A 13815-nucleotide genomic window follows, 5' to 3' on the forward strand; every position below is an offset into this window, starting at 1 on the left:
GAAACTAAAAACTCTAAAGAGGTTGCTGAAGGAATTTTGTTATTCTTATTATTATTGTTTTATGTACTTATTAATTTTTACAGTTGGGTGTAGGTGTAACTGACTTACACCTGCATTTACACTTTGTATTATTTCTTCTTTCTTGGGGTCCAATGGACCCCGAAAGACCTTCTACATATGGCAACATGAAAGTCCTGAATAGGGTTAAACTTGGTTTTATTGTAATTGTGTATATTGTAATGTTTCAATGTGTGAAAAAATATTCATTAGTTTGGTTCATTTTATAATAAAGGAATAACAAGGTTGACAGTATTAGAAAGCGTCATGTTAGTCAAATATAAAACTTAAAAAAAAAAATAAAATAAAAAAAAAAAATATATATATATATATTTAGAAATCTCAGTATTTGCATAGTATACAGAAACTGAGTATTTTGCTCAAAACAGCAACAACAACAACAAAAAATATACTGCGGAATTGTTTCGGGTTAATTAACGTCAGTCTTGTTTTCCCACTGGAAAGCATTGTGCAGTAGAAATGTGCTTTAAATGTGCTGTATATATAAAAGTGACTTGACTTAAGACTTGTTAACTTTGTACGTACATTGTCACTGATTTTTAGTTTTCTAAATCCTTCAACTTGGATATTACTTTTTGCTCAAGCTTGGAAAGTATCCCAAAAAAATCAAATATTATTTAAAACTGCAGTTGTTTTTATTGTCAGTTAATCTGTTGATTCTTGTCTTGATTAATTGATTAGTTGTTTGGAGAAAAAATTAAGATCAGTGTTTTCCAAAGCTAAATATGGCATCTACAACCCAAAGATATTTAGTTTACTGTCATAAAAGAGGAAAGAGACCAGAAAATATTCATGTTTCAGAAGCTAAAAAGACTATTTTAACTTTTTTCAATTAAAAAAAAAAAATCCAATTAGCAAAATAGTTGGCAGTTAGTTTACTTGACAATTGATGAATTTCAGCAGCTATTATTATTATTATCATTATTATCATTATTATTACTACCACTGGCTGCAGAGAGCCACAAAACATGAACTCTGCTGAAAAAACTTTGCATGCTGAGGTTGGTTTTGATATGACTTTCTTACTTTTGATTCATAAAAGAGGACTCACCCTAATGAGACTTTATACTGAAAAAGGACACAACAAAAGTTACCAAGTTTTTATTTACACAAATCATACATACATGACACACTGGTTATCCTAACAATCACTACGAGTTATTGCTTAATTTACATGATTCAAAAGCCTTTAGGGTTACAGATTGTGCTAACAAGTGCTTGAATACTTGTAGTGATTTTGAAACAAAATATGAAGGCAAGCACGCAGTGTATTTTCACAGAGCTTTAAAAGTAATACTAGGTATGTGGGTGATTAACCAGTTAATAACTCAGCATATTTGAATATGAGTGAATCAGTGTGCTTCAAGGGTCCTACAGGGAAATATTTGGTATTTTAGATCATCTCCAGGTGCTCTCACTTCTACAGCAGTGTGGTTTTGTTATATAAAGGTAAAAGACTTACAGAAAAGGAAGGCAGAAAGCAACACATACATTAACTCCAGCTGAATACATAAACTCAAACAGAATCTAAAAAAAAGAATCATGTGGTCACATGAAATATGGACAAAAATACAACTGTGAAATTCAAATTACACACAGCACAGTATACATTCCGTAGGTGGAAGAATTAGGCTGCGCTTTTTTCTGGAATGATTTTCCCCTCACTTCTTTGTACCACCTCCCAAAAAGCACTCAGATCTATGTGAAAGTCAGCTCGACCCTAACCACCAGAAGAACCTGCAAACTGAATAAGGTCACTACACAAATTTTATAGCACAGAAAAAAAACAAAACACCTCTAACTGTTAGGTCAACATGCCTGCATGTTGGTGTCTGTTAGCTACAGTTTTCAGTCTCATACTTTTAAACTCTGTACAAAATTCAGAGAGTGTGTAAACATTAGGATAAATGAAATGTTCTATTGGTCATCAGCAGGGAAACATTGGCACAGGAGAGCTTTAAACCAAGTCAAACATTTCTAAGGAAAAAAACTCCAAGAGAAATAATGTTGATTCATTCATTCATTCATTCATTCATTCATTCATTCATTCATTCATTCATCATCCAGCCACAGAAATAAACCTCACAAAATCCAGCAACAGCAGAGATCCCCCTTCTGTGACTACCAGGCTAATGTGCACAGTGACAGAATAGGGCAGGGGAAATGTTTAAGTACAGTAAATATTGCTTCCTGGAGTTTAAATTAAATTAAAAAAGGAATGATATATTTTGTCCATACATCACAAAGGGATGTCGTTTACTGACACAGCAGGTAAGCTTTAAAGCAAACAGAACACACATGCTCATCACATCTCCAAAAGAAATGGCTTTGGTCATGGTGGCTGTTTCCAGTTCTCAGTGGCATGATGGTTCCCCCTGGTGGCTAAATGAAGCATCCTCCGAGTAAAAGCAGCGAGTCTCGGTTGCTCAGCAGCGTCCACCTCATTAAGCGGCCCACATTCCTCCTCAGAGCAGGACATTTATGGACAAACCCATGATGTTCCTGTTATACTTCAGTAGAGAAGAGAAGGCTCTGACGCTTGCTGTCAGGTGTTGGAATGCTCTCCAGCTGAAGGAAGTAGAGAAGGACCTGAACCTGTGGAGGCACATGAGGTGATGAGACACACACATAGTCCGACGTCAAGGCCTCACTTATCAGTATCCTGACACGAGTTTTACCTGAGCCATGACCTCCAGAGACCAGCTGTCGTTCATGGAGATCGGCTGTGAGCTGTTGGAGATTTTGCTGTCTTTTTCAGAGGGCCGAAGTAAAGTGGGACCAAACACTGTGGCCAGATTGTGCAAAGACATCTTATTGATGCCCTCATTTTCGGCCACCCTGTAAGAACAAGCAAAAAATAATGTTCAACCTATAGACACCCACGAAATCTCAACACAAACATCTTCACCAAATGTCATTAAAAGGTTCGACTCAGCTTGAATCTTTAGATGACTGTCAGCTAACAAACCTTTGTACCTTCTGCTGAACAGCAGCCAACACAGGTGTAGCTGTAACTATTGGTGTAAAGGTTAAATCACTGCATAGCAACAGTAGCACAAGATTAGAAGAGTCATTAAATAAGTGAACTGACTCTCAAGTATCTAAAGTGTGCTACATTATCTAAAATGAGTCACCATAGTCTTCTTCTACCAGCCCAAGCAAGACTTCAGCAATAAAAACACTGTGTGTCAAGTGAACAAGTGTGAGGTGTCACACTAAACCAGCTCTTCAGTTTCTTCCTTTAAAAATTACACATTTTTTCTTTATTGTATGTATCTTTTTTCCAAAGCACTATTTTAATTAATCATAAATATTGGCACGTACCCTTTATGCCTATTGCTATATATAAAAAAAATATTTAGCCTGTAGGTTAATCTTAAACAGTACATCTGTATATAATGTGTGTGATACATGCAGTAGAACTGATGCACAGATACACAACAGCTCAAGGATGTATACTAGGGAAAGTTGTTTACCTTTTTAAGTGGTCAAGCAGGAAGAGAAAAGTGACCAGGTTGGGTTCCGGTAGAGACAGCAGCAGGTTGAGCATGCAGCTCTCCTTGGCCACACTGTCAGACAGAGCTGCAAGACAAACACACATGTGGACATGCTGCTGTTAAAACACACATTTATGCCCTGCTGACCATTGAAAATAATTTTTTTTTAAAACGACGTGGTGACTGACCAATGCCTCCAGCAAAGTTGGGGTACAACTCATCAGTGAAAAGAGGCTCCGGCAGCTCACGGAAATACAGCTTCAATGTTCCAGCAATGGCGTTTACATCCATCTCCCTCATCATGAGAGACACGTCCTTGTTGTCTGCAGAGCAGATGAAACAACACTCAGTAAACTTTAAAGAATACAAGCTGCACAATGAGCTAAAAAATACTTCTGAGCTGAGGCAGCTTTGCACTGCTGTCTTCAGATTTTCCCCAGATGAAGAATGTTTTTGTGTTCTGACTGTCATCATTTCCTACGTTTGACATAATGCTTCTGGAAAAAAAACTAATTCAAAGCAAACTAACTTGAATCAAAAGCAGCCTTCAGCGCCTGGATGTCAGTTGCGACGCCAGACACTCTGTAGATTCCCACTTCGTCCATCCCTCGTCGCTCAATCTCCTCCACACACTGGCGCACAATGAGCGGGACCTTGGAGCGTTCTCGCCTGGTGAGGACACCGACACAGAGACAAGGCTGCTTACAATCCAACAGATCATATGAATACTGTGAGCATATCAGAGCAAAGCTGAAACTACTGCAGCCTTTTACATTTGTGGTCAGTCAGGACCAGTGCTTGAAGATCTAAGACCACATTTCCTATACACACCACTGTTTGCTTATCCCCAGGTCTTCCAAAGTGCAAAATTCTAATTGGGTGCTAATGGAGCTGCCAATATTGTCTAAACATAACCCATTCAATTAGGCCCTTTTTACAGAAGTTATCTTGACATCTCTCTGAATGAAACGCACAGGTGTAAATAACAAATAAATGATGGGTGAAGTCCATTTAGTAGCTGCAGATTAAAAAAAAAAAAAAGAAATTCTTCATATATGTTGACAACACGAGACAATTTATCAAATATTAATATGAGATAAACACACTGAACACATTAACAACTCACTTTGTTACTACGTTGATTTTCACTCCAAAGACGCCGGACTGTTTCCGCGATGGCATTCGCTTCAAACTGAATTCTCTGCCAGTAAACTTCATGGAAAGCTTCACCTCAATCTGAAACAGAAAAAGGAAACCACTTATTTTAGATGAACATTTAGTTAAAACCTTTAAGTGTGTCTACATAGCTTTTGCTGAACAGCAGCCACTGCACACGTGATAACAACAAGAAAACAATAACTGCTAACAACATAAAGTAAAGAGCCATCACACTGAATTGTCAGGTTTAACTGAAATATCTATTAAAAGTTAACTAATGTGAGCTAACAACAGCAACCAAAAGCTACTGTCCATATCAGGCCAATTCCAGCTGTCATGGCAACGCCTGAGTGTATTAAATTGCGCTGAACTGAATTTAACGAGACCATATTTTGTTGTTAATGCATTTTCTTTTGTAAAAGGAAGAAATAAAGTGTTCTTTGTTCAACAGTAGTAATCAATCATCTCAGTTTAATGCATGTAACTATGTTTTTAAATCCATTCTAATAACCCATTACTGACAGTCGTTATCGTTTACAACTTGTGTTACAAGATTCCTTTTTATTCACAAAGCTAACTCATGGTTTGCAGCTTCTAATCAGACTTTAAGGGGAAAAGTAAAAGAAGAGGGGAGACAATAACAATGAGAATTTATGATTTTTTGAGAAAAAAATATTTGATTTATCCAAAGAAAAACATTTCTTTGCTTTTTTCCTCATCTAGACCTGGTCTACCACAAAACTCACTATACTTACACTATTATACGGTCAAACCTGGGTCAATATATACACATACATTTTATACAGCTGGTTGTAAAGAACATTTAGTCTCTCCTGCAATGGATTTAAAGTTATTCTGCCTGTTCCCATTGTGACAGGTGCAGACAAACAATATAACCCCTCTTAAATGTTCAGGTTCACTGGTCAAAATAAGAAAACTACTTCAACCTACATTTAACATCCATCCATCCATTATCTATACACCGCTTAATCCTCACTAGGGTCGCGGGGGGCTGGAGCCTATCCCAACTGATTCAGGGTGAAAGCAGGGGACACCCTGGACAGGTCACCAGTCTATCACAGGGCTACACTTAGAGACAGACAACCAAGCACACTCACATTCACACCTACGGACAATTTAGAATCACCAATTAACCTCAACATGTTTTTGGGGGAGGAAGCCGGAGAACCCGGAGAGGGAACATGCAAACTCCACACAGAAAGATCCCAGTACCCCTACCAGGACGCGAACCGGCGACCTTCTTACTGCGAGGCAACAGAACTTTTATCCCAACTTTTATCCCAGTGTTCATTTTTGGGCTCATGCTAATATTTCATGTCAAATGTAATGTTATCGTTGTGAATCACATTGCCTTTTTTTCTGTTCTGACAAAGTGAGAGATATGTGAATGTACGTTTTAAGCAGCCTTAAGGCTTTAAATATGATATCTAATGCTTTATAGCAACTGTAAGTGGTGTAAAAACAGGCATTTAGCTGATAAATATCATCACTTAACTTTCCAGTAAACTTCCTGGTCTCTACATTTAAAGCTGTCAACCAGAAGTCATCTTAAGCGTGATTGTTAATCCTGCCTCCTTTCTCTGGGTTGGTGAGAAGACTTACCCCGTTCATGGTGATGACTGTCCTCTGCCAGTCTTTATTCTGCAGCGTCTGTGGATCCAGCTAAAAAAAAAAAAAAATATGATTAAGGATATTTAATTTACTATTACTATTAAATGTGATTTTTAATTATTTCTGATTCTCTTTGTAACTAAAATAGCAATTATTTTGTCCAAATCAGCTTTAAAGTGAGATGAGCACCATGATTCAATTAAAACACTAAAAGTGAACAGTGTTATAACTTTGTGAACTTCAGTGGGAGCAAATAAATGTAGAGAAATATGACAAAATATGCCTCAGATAAACATAAACTCTGTTCGGCCAGGTAGAGTCAACTCATGCCACCAATCTATTTCCGTCACCTGACTAATAACAAAGTACCAGCCTTTGTTTACAGTGATCAGGCGTGAGTAACATAACATCATGTCCTCGCCGCGAAGCGCTGAGTCGGTCAAACGTGGCAGATGTTCTTTCACCCAAGAAACCATCAAATCTCATTCAGATAATCCTTTGTTCAGTGAAAATCACTTTTCTTATATAATACTTTTTGTCATCAAGATAAAAAAAAACAATCACTTGTTTTTTTAAGTCTCAAAAGAGATGAAGTCCAATAATAACAGAAGAACTAAAATAGGGTTTTAAATATCTCCAGGAGATAAAAGACAAGTTTGTAGGGAATGTAGGTTCCAAGGCGTCCTTTACAACAACGTACTACTCGGTCTGTCCACAGCTCCATCCCACATCTTTACCTTTGGTCTGAGCAGGCTGCTGCGGACTCGCTCCCACAGACGGGCCCCTGTACTCGGGGTTTTCCTCAGAGCCGAGTCCCCCTCGTCTTCCACTCTGCTGTTGCCCTGATCCACACCGTCCTCCTCATTAAGATTACTCTCACTCATCCTTTCTGGCATGAGCGTTTCTCAACTCCAAAATGTTCCTTCCACCGATGATTCACAGCGAACAAACAAAGACAGCAGCACCGTTCCACAAATATCACTATTTCCTAAGCCACCGCACTAACTGGAGCAGCGGGTTCTTCTTCCCTGGATTACGAGTTGCTGATCAAATCGCCATGAAGAATCTTCGTCATCTTTACTGAGTATTTACAAAACTTTCGTTGTCATCTTCACATTCCGGCATTGTTAAAGCCTACGTCCTTTCATTCCAGCGGGAGTCAGAAAAGGAACAAAGCCTGCCAACCACACTCGCTCGTTTGCTGTGTTGTTCTACTTCGCAGATGGATTTGGGGGATTAACTCCTGAGAATCCCCTCCTACCCTCATTACCGACGTGCTCACGCCTGCCGCTGTGAGCAGAGCGGCCTGGAAATATCGCAGCCAGGTAGGATCCTCTCAGGCCAATTACTGATTAGTACTAGTGACCTTTAACATCAGAGCCAACACGTGCCCCATCTTCACCACATCTCAATCATTACTTCACACTCAAATCAAAGCTGTTATATTAAGTACTGGCTTTACCAAAGGCTCTTATTAAAAGTCATCTTTTGTTTTCTCACAGAACATGTCTTCAGGTCCGGCCTCTTCTAATCCTCATATATACAATGTTCTTTTTTTTCTTTTTTTTTAACTGTAGAGGATTACTTTTTTCATGGCATTTTATGCAATATATTAATATAGGATTTCCTAGCTTTAATATATTTTCACTGAAATATGTTGCTTTGAAAAGACAGAAGAAAAAATGATAGGAAATATTTTACACATTTTGGTATTTCTTTCTTTTTCCCTTTTAAAATTGCATTTTCATATATTCTCAATTCATGATGCCCTGCATTTTTATTTGTTTTACATTATACTTATTTATTCAAACATGCTTACTCATATTTAACACATATTTGGTGAGGTATTTTTTAACCCTTGAGCCCACTCACTCAGTCTCAGTACCACTGATGCAGACATCAAGCAAACAGGCCACTCTAACCTCACAGGTCATGATGGTACTTTAAATACCTGACTGTTGCCCTGTCCCCAGGCTGCTGGCTCCTAAATAATATCTGACTGCCAACACCTCCAGCTTCAGACTCCGGTGAGTTTTGACCCACCTGTCCCACAGTGAAATCCCTTCACTCGCTGATCAAAGAGCGTTCTGTGTCTCTCTCCCTCTGTCATACTCTGGAGCAGAGCCAACAGCTACATTTGGTCAAACCAAAGTCTAATCCGCTCTCTGTCACAACACCCTATCAGTGGTCACGCTGAACTGTCCCAGTGGCAACCTCACGGCTCACTTGGTTTTCAACAGTAAAGGGCCCCCAAAGGGCAGGATTAGCCAACAAAGCTAAGACACCCCTGTGGAGCGACTGGAGTCAACAGAGCAGAGAAAGAACGTTCATTTCACATAGGTTTGTAAATGTCAGTGGATCTGTGAAGATTTGGGGTCACAATGAGTCCTTAAAAACTAATTTTTGATTCCAATGTATGCTTTGATGCCACGTCATATTCCTGGATTCTCTAAAACATTGACATAATGCTATTACTTTCATGCATTTCTTTTTTTCTGCATTTCCACAATGGATCATGTTTAGGAGTAAACTGTAATTATTGACATCATAAAAGCCTAAAATGAACAGTGTTTCTCTCTTGTTTTTCTTCTCACCACTATCCACACTTCTATGGTCCTAAAAGACGTGCAGTAGTGCACACTTTTCATCTGTTTTCTTATTCGTATTAAAGGAATAATGTCTAAAAAGCTACATCACATGCTATATACTGTAAATGTTGTTTTTCTAACATTAAAACTGAAAAACATGAGCTCCCCTAAAAGCCACGGGGCAGTTTTCATAGTGCAGTGACAAATATCTAGCAAGTAATGCCAGAATGGCTAGAAAGTGATGTTCAAAAGTCGCTGCCAATGATCTGATGTTAGCTAACAGTACATTCTAGTCCCGGTCACGAGCGTCCTCTCATTTGGCCCTGAAATATACTCTTTATTTTTATGAGTAAACACAAAGCTACACCCAGGTTAGGGAAACAAAAGGACTCTAAAGAGAGTGAAACAGCTTGCCTGGCTTTGTCCAAAGTAAACAAAAAAATCCACCATGACCTATAGGCTGACTGGTAAATAAGTAGAAATTGCAGCAGAGACATCACACATATACAGCTGGTTTGACGTAGTTCAGGAAAGTAGCATTACATACTTTTCCCACCAGGAACTATGGAAAAGTTTACTTTTCGACTGTACAAAGTCCAAGTATCTTTACAGCAGCATCATTTTTATTAACAACCTTTAGATATGACTTACCAAAATTGATAGGGACCCCTTTTTGGTTGTATTTCAAGCATTTCACAAAAACACAAAGACCGTTAGCTGTGATCGAGGGTTTTCCTACCTTTATTTGTCCTTTAGCCATGATCTTGTCTGTGAACTCTCCTTCCTCTTTGCTCTGTTTGATCTTGTTGCAGCACTTCTCATAGCAGAGCAGCCTCAGAGTCTGAGAGCCCTCTAGTTCGATCTCAAACTCCTTGCATGGAAACAGAGCAAAGGAACATTAAGTTGCTTTGATTTGATCCAGGAAACCAACCATCATTGCCTTTCTTAAGGGTGATAAAGGGAAGGATCTTACTTATTCACTTTCTACGTTCTGATTTGCATTCTCACCTCGTTCCAGTTGGGCTCCATAGAGTCTCTATAGACACGTGTTTTGGCTTTGTTGACAAAGTAGCCAAAGGAATCCACCTCCAGAGAGCAGTACAGGTCTAGAGGATGGAAGCAGAAGCAGTTTTAACTGCTGAATCAAAATGAAACTAAAACCAAAGGATCTGCTTTAATCATCTGGTTGAGACATACTCAGACTGCACTGTATGCAGCCTCTGAGGAACCAGACTTCTCTTTTTCTCTTTCCTTATTACAATTTTAGTATTACTGCCTCACTAAATCAAGAATGGACAACGCCATTGGTCATTTCCCAACAACCTTTTGTTAAAAAGAGAACAAAGCTGTTTGAGTACGCAATGATCTGAGAAGCCAAAGACATATTTGAGGCAGCTTGTACACAGTGTCCCTGACTAATCCCACTTGTTTGCCTGCAGCTGCCCTTACAGCTGACAGCCGCAGAGAGATGGAAAGATAAAAAGAGGGAGGGAGGGTGGAGATTGACAGAGAGGATGATGTGACACCCGCGTGCAGCCTCCAGAATTATCAGTGATATGATTTCTAGTCGAAAAGAAGAAAAAGGTTGCTTACTTAAGCTCTGTTTGAGCCCTGATGCAGAGTGGACAATGACATTCAGGAAGCCATATAAACCAGGAGACTCATCATCTGGGAAGGAAAGAGTTTAGATTAAATACTAAATACAATCCAAGGGTATATTAAAGCACAGTAAATTCTAAAAAATACAATGTAAAGTGAGTCTTACCTTCCTTATTCATGGTCATTGGAATTGTGTGAACAGTCTGGAGCTTCACGCATGAGTTAGTGAGCATCTGCAGCTCCAGAGAGGTCAAAGAGAAGCTTTTAAAGCCTGCAAGTCACAGTGGAGGGAAAAAATATCTTTAATTGTATGTTATGATATTATGGCCATCATGTGTCATACAATCACGATACGAAAAAATCCTCAAAAACTCACACTTCTTCTGCTGCTCGCGAATGATCTCCCTCCACTCTGCACGCTCATAATCAGAAGAGATCAAAAAGGTGAAACCCTGAAAGACAATAAAATGAATTTTATTTTAGTTTTTAATGGTGACATGCTGTAATGCCCCATTATCAACAGCAGAGGGTAGCAGAAACCAATTAAGAAGTTCTTATTGCTGGTACAACATATTCCTAACAGTATCTTGCATAAAAGACTAATCTGGTAAAGACACTGACATTTAAACATGTTATATACCAGTAAAACAAATCCTTCTTAAGGACCCCTGACTCACTTTTCCGTTTCTGTTGGCCACTCTGAACGCCATGTTGGGGGACATGAGAAGCAGCAGAGACTCTTGCTCTGATAATTTCTTCCTCAGTCGCTCAATCACCTTAGTTCCTTTGGTGGTTCTCTGCAGATAAACAGTAACTGGGTTAATGTAATACATGACCCACTGTCTGGACACTTTGCTCTGTTCACATGCTAAAATTTAAGTTCCTCTTTTTATTTTTAGTTGTTTACTGAAATCACTAATACGTGATTGCCACAACATCCTTGTATTTTGTGTATATTCTCACCTTTTCTCTTTGGATATCGTTCTTGATCTGGGAGATTTTGATCTTCATTGCATCAATCTCCTCATCCTGGACCAGAGGGATGGGGGTGGACTCACAGTCCTCGATGGTCTGGAAGGTCAGGTCAGCCAGTGGGATATACCACTTACAGTCATACTGTTGTCCTTTCCTGTTTGAACAACAAGGTACAGTATGTATATAGAGATATACATTTTTAAGCTTCCACATTTTCTTCAACCCTGTTGTGTTGTCCTGCCTTTTCAGTACAATTCTTTGTTAGCAGTTTGAAACCGACAGAACTGTTGGCCAACCAATGTTTGTTTTTTTCTTCTTTTTTTGTGGCCAATACTGATACCGATAGTTAGTAATCAAGGAGGCTGCTAACTAATATCTGTGTCTGACACGCATTTCAACATTTTAAATTCTGTATAATACAAATTCAACTTTTATCCTTCAGTGTTGACTGGCCATTACTTGTGATGTGTAACCAATCAGACAGTGGTGTGGCAGGACATTGCTCTAGACCACAGAGTGGTGTGTACCAACAGAGAGAGGTGGCTGCATCAAGCAAGAGTAGCACATTTTTAAATGAATGTATTGGACGAGGAGTTGGTTAAAAAATGATACTGATGATCTAACAAATGCTGCTAATCAGATCCAGTAAACGACCAGGCTGATCATCAGCTGACCCCTGATTACAATCACAGTCAAGAAACTGGTGGTTAAACCTTTATGCAACAACTAGTTGGTCCCAATGAACAGAGCTATTTTCAGCAAATCAGAATTTGAGCAAAAACTTTTCTGGGAGGAGTCACTCTCATTCTCTGACAAGGATTTGCAGCAGTGGATCTTCCAGGTCACAAGCCTGTTTCTCTAACCTCGGGCTGGACGCTGACCCAGACTCACCCTGCAGCCTGTTTCTTCAGCTTGGTGCAGAGCAGCAGGTCGGTGAAGAGGAAGACGTGACGAAGTTTCCTGGACCCCTCCACCAGCTCCACCATGAAACGATCCCTCAGCAGCTGACGATTCTGCACAGAGAAAAACAAGAAATCACGTAGTACATGTAAAGTACGTCATAGCTCATTTGTCTACAATACACCTCCGCTAATCTAAGTGTATCATTAGTTTTAACTACGGGTGAGAATTACGGCAGCATAGCAGCACGCTACAAGAACCATTAAACATACAGTATGCAATTTAAGTTTTACATTGATGCTCAATTTAAAATGGTTTCACGAGGTTCACAATAATTTAGCGCTGATGTCGGTACATGTTTGTAATTACTTCACACCCTGTGGTGTTACTACTGCTCTCAAATGAATGCTTGCCAACTTCGAAGTAAACAAAACAAACAGAACAATAAATCATCTTTAATGTAAGTAAAACAGGGCAGTGAGTGTATGCAGCCAGTTTAAACCTCTGATGGCCTGTTTGTGGTTTTTGTTTGGGAATGGATTCTAATATCAGAGCTTCCTTTACTTGTCGTCAAAGCATCTAGCCTGAGGTTAGAGGAGGATGTAATGACATTCGCCTTTCCTGCAGCAGCGTGCATTTAAATTCTTGCTCTGCCCTCTGACCTCTGTGCTGAGGCTGCCCATGTGAGACTCTGCCATCCCACACCAACCACACTTTGACAAAAACAAGGAAATCACTGCAGCATAATTTTCCTTTGCTGTTTTCTTCACAGTCCAGCTCAGTGCAAGCTGGGTACAGCGGACTGGTGAGGGACTGAAACATGATCAGCACTGTCCTGGTTTCATACAGAGGTGGCAGGGTTACATCCGTTTATTGTTTTGTGACACAAACACAACCACAAATAGTCAATAATCCAATGGAAAAACAAGAAATGTCCCTGCACAGAGCTCACACCCTTCTAACACTGTATGCTCTGGTTTTTTTCTGCACTATAATGAGAAATTGAGCGCTGAGGCATGCACACGAGGTAAAGCTAAACAAACTCATGGTCAGGGTAATTACAGGCCGCCACATTGCAAAACATCAACAATGGATGCAAACTTGCGAGCTGATCACGTACAACAACAAACCCATATTTTAAGCTGATCGTCATGTCCTGGTTTGTTATCTGTCAATCTCTTTGTGGGATTTCAGACTTCCTAGACAATATACAGAAGAATGTTCCCAAGAACTTTCTTTGATTTAATATCCTACCCTGGTGGGTAGGACCAATTCCCAGAAAAAACAGAGGAAGTTCTCCATCAGGTCATCTGAATCAGAGGCCTGAGATGTTTGGTGTGGGGGGGACTGAGAGGTCAGGAAACACGGGCAAGCCTGTACACACCCAG

The 13815-nt window shown here is 39.5% G+C and overlaps 1 protein-coding gene across 1 annotated transcript in view; it reads right to left on the reverse strand.

The window, feature by feature from the left end:
• Positions 1-1164: 1164 nt before the first annotated feature.
• The window catches only part of si:dkey-91m11.5 (BCR activator of RhoGEF and GTPase), a 39124-nt gene continuing 26473 nt past the window's right edge, over positions 1165-13815 (reverse strand). Inside the window, exons 9-23 of the mRNA XM_008284151.1 lie at positions 12419-12540; positions 11516-11681; positions 11230-11349; positions 10929-11004; positions 10719-10823; positions 10547-10621; positions 9962-10059; positions 9693-9824; positions 6357-6416; positions 4702-4811; positions 4105-4244; positions 3764-3898; positions 3555-3660; positions 2757-2916; positions 1165-2673 (exon numbers count right to left, since the gene is read on the reverse strand). Coding sequence (XP_008282373.1) covers positions 2584-2673; positions 2757-2916; positions 3555-3660; positions 3764-3898; positions 4105-4244; positions 4702-4811; positions 6357-6416; positions 9693-9824; positions 9962-10059; positions 10547-10621; positions 10719-10823; positions 10929-11004; positions 11230-11349; positions 11516-11681; positions 12419-12540 — 1695 coding nt within the window. The 3' untranslated portion in view covers positions 1165-2583. The remainder of the gene's footprint in view (positions 2674-2756; positions 2917-3554; positions 3661-3763; positions 3899-4104; positions 4245-4701; positions 4812-6356; positions 6417-9692; positions 9825-9961; positions 10060-10546; positions 10622-10718; positions 10824-10928; positions 11005-11229; positions 11350-11515; positions 11682-12418; positions 12541-13815) is intronic.

The sequence above is a fragment of the Stegastes partitus genome, unplaced genomic scaffold, assembly GCF_000690725.1.
Source record: "Stegastes partitus isolate 25-593 unplaced genomic scaffold, Stegastes_partitus-1.0.2 Scaffold349, whole genome shotgun sequence".
NCBI classification, from domain to species: Eukaryota; Metazoa; Chordata; class Actinopteri; family Pomacentridae; genus Stegastes; species Stegastes partitus.